The sequence below is a fragment of the Monodon monoceros genome, unplaced genomic scaffold (genome assembly GCF_005190385.1).
Source record: "Monodon monoceros isolate NGI ecotype Baffin Bay Population unplaced genomic scaffold, NGI_Narwhal_1 Super_Scaffold_6, whole genome shotgun sequence".
In the NCBI taxonomy this organism is placed as follows: Eukaryota; Metazoa; Chordata; class Mammalia; order Artiodactyla; family Monodontidae; genus Monodon; species Monodon monoceros.
The window spans coordinates 82882062-82891635 of NW_021703783.1; the positions used below are offsets into that span (position 1 = coordinate 82882062).

At 42.4% G+C, this 9574-nt stretch overlaps 1 protein-coding gene across 2 annotated transcripts; it reads right to left on the minus strand.

The window, feature by feature from the left end:
• Positions 1–852: 852 nt before the first annotated feature.
• On the minus strand, positions 853–8291 carry CUNH12orf73 (chromosome unknown C12orf73 homolog). Of its 2 annotated transcripts, XM_029204240.1 has the most exons (4): positions 8147–8291; positions 7686–7803; positions 2352–3920; positions 853–1445 (listed from the first exon to the last, which is right to left on the minus strand). In XM_029204240.1, exons 2-3 carry the CDS (start codon positions 7794–7796, stop codon positions 3813–3815), a joined length of 219 nt encoding a protein of 72 aa, XP_029060073.1. In that variant the 5' UTR covers positions 7797–7803; positions 8147–8291; the 3' UTR covers positions 853–1445; positions 2352–3812. The 2 variants fall into 2 exon arrangements, with proteins under 2 accessions (XP_029060073.1, XP_029060071.1); XM_029204238.1 differs by lacking the exon at positions 8147–8291 and having other exon boundaries at positions 7686–7869.
• Positions 8292–9574: the final 1283 nt, after the last annotated feature.

A 9574-nucleotide genomic window follows, 5' to 3' on the forward strand; every position in this document is an offset into this window, starting at 1 on the left:
TAACTACAGATACTGAGTGAAGATCCTCATTGATATGTTTAATTTGTTTTAAAATGTGTTACGGGAGAAACGGTTTCTCTAAATATAGCCATCTGAAATAGTATTTTTTTTTAACTGGCTAGGGAGAGAAAATGTTACTCATTTGCATATTCAGAGATCATGGTGTGTGAGAAAATTCTGTGGAACCTAATTTTATGTACAATAAAGTTGTTGAACACTTCACAATTTTCCTGATAATCTAGGACACTTTCTAGGCTTCTCGTAATTCTAATCATTATATGCTTCCTACCCCTCCCCATCAAGCTCCTTTTTTAGTTTGCAATCATCACTTTGAAATTACTAGATACCCTACAATCATCTTTTTAAAAATCTGCCCTGCTTTTCCCTTTTAAGAAAATGGGAACTCAGTCATAGAGAAACAGGCTATCAGTTAAGGTATAGCTTCCTTTCCTGATACAATGTTATATTAGCTATTAGTTGTATTTGTTTCCCATTTTTTGGCCACTATAAATTACTACTTTTAGTGAAGGTTGTTAAGACATAAAAATTAAAGCCATCAGGTCGCATTAAATTTGTGGCATCTGAAACTTCTCAGAATCTTCCAATTACAAATTCTAAATTTCCATTGTTTCCATCAGGAAGCGTAAAAAGCATCATTCTCCCTGAGGTTTTGGTAGAAACAGGCAGCTATGCAGCTATGCCATATACACCTTGCACTACAGCTGTTAAACTGGTCTAAATTATCTGACGGGTTACAGCTGAGCTGTCGTGAACTGTTCCCTCACAGCTTTATTAAGAACTAATCTAGTTCTTTTTTTTTTTTTTTTTTTTTTTTTTGCGGTAAGCGGGCCTCTCACTGCTGTGGCCTCTCCCGTTGCGGAGCACAGGCTCCGGACGCGCAGGCTCAGCGGCTATGGCCCACGGGCCCAGCTGCTCCGCGGCATGTGGGATCTTCCCGGACCGGGGCACGAACCCGTGTCCCCTGCATTGGCAGGCGGACTCTCAACCACTGCGCCACCAGGGAAGCTCTCTAGTTCGACTTTTAATACTTGGTTTTTGTCACAGGTTTGGTTCTCCAGGAAGCACTGAGATGGAGTTTAGTGTGCAGAATATTTATGAAGGCGTGCCCGTAGATGAGCACCTGTGGAAGGAAAGCAAAGGAGACTGCGCAGAAGGAGAAGTCGAGCAGCAACGCAAGTCCAAAACCAGCCTCAGCCAACCGTGCGGGGAAGTGAGCTGAACCGGGGTCCCTCACAGCTGCCGGCCCCTCTGTGCTGTGCAGCTTTGAGCCAGGTGGTGCTAGCTGAGGCCGTCCCTGCAGGAGCTGGCAGCTGAAGGGAGCTCGCTGACGAGCATTCAGCGCTGGGGTGACAAGCCTTTTCCTGGGAATCCGGAGGCCACATTTCTACACCCACCATAATGTCCATTTTTCACAATGGGGTCAGCTTAAAAAAAGGAAAAAATATATATAATATATACCTTGGTTAAAGTTACTTAGAATCAGCACTTACTGAAATGATGGCATTTTTACTTTTGGTACATTTGAATTTTAATAGCTATAAAATTAATTTTTCACCTTCATGAAGCCATTGTCTTGTAGGAGATTTGGGTTCAAATCATGACTTTTTCTTGTTGATTTATACTAAATCAAGTATCCTTCCCTGAAGCCTTTGGGAATTCCAGCTACTTGCGGAAGTTAGGCACCTCGACTAGAATTACCGAATTAATATTTGGGAAAACATTTTTAAATCGCTTTAACTAAAAAAAAATAGACTTCTTCCAGTTTGATATAAAGCCCTTGCAATGGCAGCTGTGGCAAGCTTCACCATTTGTAAAGTGTACAATTTTTTTTCAAGAAAAATGTATTCAGTTAATGATGCTATGAAATTTGATACAGAGAAGGGAAGTCTCGTGCACAAGGACACAGTAAATAATGTATCAGGAAACAGCAATCAGTCTCAACTAAAACGTCCATCTTCTGGGGACTTCCCTGGTGGCACAGTGGTTGGGAGTCTACCTGCCAATGCAGGGGACATGGGTTCAATCCCTGGTACAGGAAGATCCCACATGCCGCGGAGCAACTAAGCCCGTGCACCACAACTACTGAGCCTGCAGTCTGGAGCCCGTGAGCCACAACTACTGAAGCCCGCGTGCCTAGAGCCCGTGCTCTGCAACAAGAGAAGCCACTGCAATGAGAAGCCCGTGCACTGCAACAAAGAGTAGCCCCCGCTCGCCGCAACTAGAGAAAGCCCACGCGCAGCAAAGAAGACCCAACGCAGCCATAAATGAATAGATAAATGAATGAATAAATAAATAAATTAACATTAAAAAAAAAAAAGCCCATCTTCTACCTCAGAATCCCGGCCCTTGTTTTCCTAGAGTAGGGTACTGCTCATCTGTCACTGACGGAATTGAAGATTCTCTTTGTGCTGGGAACATATGATAAAGTACCAAATGACACAGAGTAGAAAAGAAAAATCAGGTATATGAGTCTGGAAACAAACCATTTCATTTAGTTGCTTTATACTGTTAAACTAAAAGGGCACTGACTATGGAGAGAAACAAAAGCATTTTGTTTGCACTTAGGAATTTAAGATTTCAACATTGACCCCAAAGATCTCTATCACATAGCAATCTGGTAACTGGCTAAGAAGTAATAAGCTTAGACATTATCATTAGAAATTCAGAATTTTTAAAAACTTCTTTTGGAAAAACAGCCCTGAACACAGAGCTGACTGCTCTATAAATTACTTTCGACCTGCTTTCATAGACTCAGAAAAGGGCTAACACGTTGCTATTAGTTTCCCAGGGCTGCCATAACAAAGAAACACTAAGTGGATGGCTTAAAACAACAGAAATTTATTCTCTCACAGTTCTAGGGGCCAAAAGTCCGAAATCCAGGTGTCAGCAGAGCCATGTTCACAGACTCTGGGTAGAATCCTGCCCTGTCTCTTCCTAGCTTCTGGTGGTGTCCCCTGGCTTGTGGCTTCATCACTCCAATCTTTGCTTCTGTTATCACCTGGCATTCTCCCTGTGTGTCTGTCTTTACAAGGCGTTTTCCTCTTCTTATAAAAAGACACCATTCACATTGGATTAGGGCCCACCCTAATGACCTCATCTTTACTTCATTACAATTGCAAAGACCCTGTTTCCAAATACACACTCACAGGTACTGGGAGTTAGGACTTCAACATCTTTTGGGGGGATACAATTCAACCCATAACAATACTCATTTATGTTTATCAGTTATTTTAGAATATATTTTATAAGAGAAATTAAATGCCAAATGGTGTCTCAAATTTGGGGGTAAAGAACTTGTGACCGTCCAAGTCACAATTGTTTATAATTGTGTTATATATACAACTCTAAAAGAATTTCAAACTTTAAATATTTCAACTGAATTCAGTTTAGTACAAATAGTACTTTCCAATATTTAGAGAAATATTAACTTCTCACCCTAAGCATTCATGGTCAATGTCACTTTTATTATAGTTAATTTATAATTCCCATTTGCCGTTATAGTCAAGCTTATTCAGAGAAATAAACCAGAATTATAAGGGTAGGAGACACTGCAACTATGTTCTCTCACATGATATTTAAGACTAGGTATCTATCAAACCGCATTAGAGGAGCTGATGATATAAGTTTGGGCAGTTTTCAAGAAACATTAGTCAAACCATAACTAAATCTCAATGCATCAGTTAACATCTGCTGAGCACTTCCTCTTGCAGTTAGCATTGTATTAGTGCTTAAACACAAGTAGTTTGACTCAGTCAATTCTAAAACTACATATTTAATTCTCATAATATTATTCACAGAGTTCTTGGCCGAGATGAATTTTGAGGTTCATGTTGTCTCTCTCTCAGTCCCAAAAGCTCTGTTTTGAGTTCTCCAGGCTGTGGTGGAATTTCAGGTATTGTCTATAAAAATCAAAAATAAAAACAAACAAAATATATAGATACCAATGCTTTCTAAGACTGTAATTAAATGTAACCTGAAAAACATCAAAGAAAGTAAAAAGTAAAAAAGAACAAAAAGCCTCCAGCTACTCAATGATAAATCTTTATTATGAGAACCTGCAGTTGATCTATGTCACTTTCTAGCCCTCTATTTACAGGACTCTATCATCTGGACTACGTCTTAAGTACTAAAGGACTCACAGAGGGAAAGTTTGCATCAGTTATCGATGGACAGATCACTAATTTGAACAAGGCTTTCCACACTGGGAAATTCATTCCTGCACTACTTACTGACCTCTCTACCATGTGCCTGGCACAGAAAACAGATACCAGGAATTAATTCATTTATTCAAAAACAGTAAGTGCCTATTATGAGCAAAGCATAAAGCAGTAGGCAAAAAAATACAAAACTGCCTTCAAGAAAGGTGATTTTGGGGATTTCCCTGCCGGTCCAGTGGTTAAGACTTCACGCTCCCAATGTAGGGGGCCCGGTTCGATCCCTGGTCAGGGAACTAGCTCCCGCATGCCGCAACTAAGAGTTCACATGCCGCAACTGATCCCCCGTGCCACAACTATGACCCAGCGCAGCCAAATAAATAAATAAATATATTTTTTAAAAAGGTGATTTTGTTTTAACTTGTAACAGCTTTAGTGAGATATAATTCACACACCATACTATTCACCTATTTAAATATTCAATGACTTTTGGTATATTCACAAAGTTGCACATCCGTCACTATAATAAATTTTAGAACATTTTCATCACCCCAAAATGAAACCCAAACCCATTAGCAGTGGCTCCCATTTCCACACACCACCACCACCACCACCAGCAAGCCATTGCTCCATCTCTACAGACTTGCCCCTTCTGGACATTTCATATAAATGGTATCAGACAACATGTGGTCTTTTGTGACTAGTTTCTTTCACTTAGCATGTTTCCAAGGTTCATCGGTGTTGTCACATATATCAATACTTCATGCCCTTTTAGGAGCAAATAATATTCCACTACAAGGATATGCCGGGGAATTCCCTGGAGGTCCAGGGGTTAAGGCTCCACACTTCCACTGCAGGGGGCATAGGTTTGACCCCTGGTCAGGGAACTAAGATCCCGCATGCCACGCGGTGCGGCCAAAAAATTTTAAAAAATAAAAATAAAAGGATATAAATACCATCGATTTATCCACTCACCAGCTGATGGATATTTATTTGGATTGTTTCCACTTTTTGGCTAAAATGACAGTTCAACTTTGATTTAAAAAAATGTAGCACTTCTTATTTATATACTAAATATATAACCAATTTTTAAGAGTAAAGTGATTTTGGCATCAAAAGTTAGCAATGTCAGCAGAGGTTCTCAATAGCAGTTGGTGTGCGTATGGGTGTGTCTGGACACAACCAAAAATGAATGCTGTAAAATGAGTCCAGAGACTGTGTCTTTTGACCTTCTATGCCTCCAATAGTAAACAGATTATAAATTAAGAAAAACAGGACAAGTACAAGTAATGTAAGAGTAAAAGGAAATGCAAAAGGGAAGCTCGAGCAGAAAGCACTCTCTATTCCAGGACGGAGCATCTGCCCTGAGTCTTTGCCTCCTCTTCTGTTTTGATGAGCTGGGCTGGACGATGAGGAAAAGGTGCCCTTAAAGCTTCTCCCTTAAGACAGCACTGAGCACAAGCCCTAGGCAGCCCTTCCGGTCTCCTCTGCTCTAGAATCCACCCAGACCTCTAGCTGCAGAGACTGAAAGACTCCTGCAAAGGCTGGTGGTGGTTACAACAGTGACTATAATTGCTGGAACAATACCAACAGACATAGGTAAAGAACATAAATTCCTTAAATGTTAGTAAAGCCAACAGCCTCCTACACACAGCCAGCCCCGGCCTACAAGTCCCTACAGAGGTGCCCCACTGCCAATGTCACCACCCAATCAGGATGAGGTGGTCTGAGACACTTCAGTATGCCCCTTCTAGAGATTCTGGTTTCATGCTGCCACATCCCAAGATCCAGGTAGCTGCTGGTAACAACCCTTGCATGTTCTGGCTTATGAGATGGGTGAATGAAAGGGCAAATTTCCCAGGGTCAAATCACAGGCATCCCTCCCTTTGTAAAGCCTGTCTGATGTCTATTCCTGCACAAGCTAGAGACCGAACTGCATTTCTGTGTAAGGTTCTAACCCCTTTCTGTCCCCACTAAGTATCCTTGATGCCTCCGTAGAATTCAAAACAAGCGGTCTAAAGTGGTAAGAAAGAGCTACTGCAGCACTGTTTGTACAAAAGCTAGATACCAGCTAAACGTCAATAGGGAATTGAGTAACTAACATACGGAATAACAATAGTATGAAATACTATTCAGTGGCCAGAAAGAAAAAAGGCTGTAAGTAAATCTATTCATACAGACATTAACCAAAACAAGCAAGCCGCAGAGAAATGTGTATATGAATTTCTATTTACATGGGGAAAAACACCCCATAAACTCTATGTATGTGTGTGTGTATTCAACAACAGTAAAAAGTCTGGAAGGATATGCCAACCAACAATGGTAGTTACCTTCGAGAGCAGATTGGATAAAGGAGGTTATCAGCGGGGGGATTTTCACTTTTTACTCTACATGCTTGAATTCAATTGGAACACTCCAAGGGTGTTGTATTATTTCATTAACAGGTTCAAAAAAGAGAAACACTGAACAGAAAGCTTGGGCTTCAAATCGTCATTAAGCTATGCGACTTCGGGAAATCACCTTCACTCTGCCGAACCTGTTTCCTCTTCCGAAAACCAGAATAAACACCTCCGAAACTGTAGTGCTAATTCACGGAAATTAGAAACCAACGAACGGTTGGTTCTCTTTGTTACCTGTCCAGAGTCCAGGCAGAAATGACTGCTCCCTGCGCTGTGCTCCACTCTATTCACGCCCACAGCATAACACGGAGCACACTCTTGGAATTATTTGCACTGTACTTCCTTGCCTCCACCTCCTCAAGACCATAACTCCTCAAAAGTATCTCTAATTCTCGGTTCTACTTCCGGGAATGCTTATTAAAATTAATTAAAATTCCTCCCTCCTTTGAATGCCTATATTCACTCCTTCCTCATTCAACAAATATTTATTAAGCATCTACTATCAATACATTCTACGGCCTTTTCTAGGTGACTGAGACAAGAGCGAACCAGACAGGCACAGTCCCTTCCTGGAGATTACATTCTAGTGGAGGAAACAAAGAACAAGTAAAAAGACAAAGGAATAAAATAATTGCAAATCATGACAAGTGCTCTATCAAAAACGAAGGACTGAGAATGGCAGAGGAGGAATCCTTTGGGGGCTGTACAAAGAACCCTCATTGCTAGAAGAGATATTTGAGCAGAGACTTGACGTTTTGAAGTAGTAAACCAAGCCAATATCTGGGAGAAAAGCATTCCAAGAAGAGAAACAGCATGACCTTGAGCTTGGGACAGGCTTGACGAGTTTGAGAAACAGCAAGGAAGTCGCTGTGGCTGCAAGAGAGGGAACAAAGAAGAAACACTAGAAGATAAGGCCAGTGGCAGACAGGTACCAGACCGTGTAAAACTTCAAGACTGTGTAAGAGCAGGCCATGTATTGCTCTAACGGCAATGAGATGCCACCACAAGGTTTTAGGTCCCGGGTAGACGTGCTCCTAATTTCAAGATCACTTTTGCTGCTGTGAAAATGAAGTGGTCCAGGAGCGACGCGCGGGGACCCTCCTGCACTCACCAGGTCCGGCCGGTAGTACCGGTGCACCACCTCCGCGCCGGCGCACATGGCCAGGAGGCTGGCGGCGAACATTTTCAAGTAGGACGTCCAGGACACGCCCGCGGGCATCATCGGCAGGCTTAAGGGGGAGGGAAAGCGTGCGATGTTAGAACGTTCCCAGGTCCCCACCAAGCCGTGGGGGTAAACGAGCCCCACTGCAGCGCAGGGGCGGAGTCAGAACACTCGGGTCCTCAACCATGAAACGACGGCGCTGAGCGCATGAACGCCCCCTGGAGGCGGGAAACCAGAAGGCCGCGGGTTCTTAGTTGGGGGGCCAGGATTTCTGAGTTCAAAGGCAGCTCTAGCAGAGCGAGCGGAAGGTCGCACCCGAAGGTTTCCCGCGGGGCCCAGCAACCCCTGGGAGAAGAAGCACTACAGACCGCACTGCACAGCCTAGGGGTGCGCCCCGGGGGAGACTGTACCTCGAGCTGCACTGGCACTCGGAAGCGGGTCAGGGGACCGTTGAAGAGCGCTCCGGAGACAGAGCGGGCGGCCGCGGATCGGACGGCCGCGGATCGGACCGAAAGTGCTGGGGATGAGGCCCGCGCCGGACCGGAAATCCGTTGCACTGCCGGCGTGGGCACGTGACCCGGACGGAAGTGGGATTTTCGGCCAGAGCAAGTCTCTTGTCTTTTTTTTCTTTTTAAACCGATACACAGACCTTTCTCGGCTCCAGGCTCTCGGCGCCCTCATCATTCTCTCTATAGTTGAATTTTCCTGGCAGATGTCGAGTCTTGACCTCGGCTCTGGCTGGATTCTTGAATCATTTGTGCTTTCGCACCCACAAAGGAGGTTGCTCACGTTTACCACCTTTTAGGAGCGGGTGGAGATTCGCACACTGAGCCACGCGTGCTTAGGTGAGGTCACTCTGGAGTGAGTGAAGTTAAAAGCATTCTCTGTAGTTGTGCCCTGCACGTTCTTTGACACCTGAAAAAGAGCCACGCGCAGACAGCTATGACCTTGTGTTATGGTGCCACTGGAAAATGGAAGAATGAAATCGACATTATTTAATCCATGCGTTTTTAAGATTGTGCTTTGCAGACAAAGACAAATTTATGGTTACCAAAGGGGAAAGAGGTGGGAGGAGGGATAAATTGGGAGTTTGGGATTAAAAGATACACACTACTATATACAAAATAAACAAGGACATATTGTATAGCACAGGGAACTATATTCAATATCTTGTAATAACCTATAATGGAAAAGATTCTAAAAAAATATATTCTTATATATATTTATATGTATGTATATATCTGAATCACTTTGCTGTACACTTGAAACTAACACAACATTGTAAATCAACTACTTCAATTTAAAAAAAAAGATTGTGCTTTGATTATGGATTACTTTTTGTTAAGCAAAAGGTTAATGCAAGACAATTCTGAAAAATCAATCTTTTGTACGTACCATGTATCATGATACATTCACATTTTTAAAACCACTTTATGGCAGTACGTTTGACGTTCAGTAAACTGCACGTATTTAAAGCATACAATTTGATGAGGTTTGACATATTTGTACACCTGTGAAACCATTACTACAATCAAGATTATGAAAACATCCACCACCTCTAAAAGTTTCTTTGCTCCTCTTTCTAATTTCTCCCACACAGCCTCATTTCCTAGGCAACCTGATCTTGTTTTCTGTCATTATAGGATAGTTTGCATTTCCAGAATGTTAAAGAAATGGAATCATACAGTATGTACTATTTTTGGTCTGGCTTACTTCATGCAGCACAATTATTCTGAGATTCATCCACACTGTTGCATGTATCAATAGTTCGCTCCTTTCTATTGCTGAGTATAGTTATACCACAACTGGCTTATCCATTCGCCTTTGGTTGACATTTT

Coding starts and splice junctions, on each gene's coding strand:
- CUNH12orf73 (XM_029204240.1), bottom strand. CDS start 7,796: ATGATGCCCGCGGGCGTGTCCTGGACGTCCTACTTGAAAATGTTCGCC. Junction 3,921..7,685: donor GGTACTACCGGCCGGACCTG/GTGAGTGCAGGA, acceptor TGATTTTTATAG/ACAATACCTGAAATTCCACC.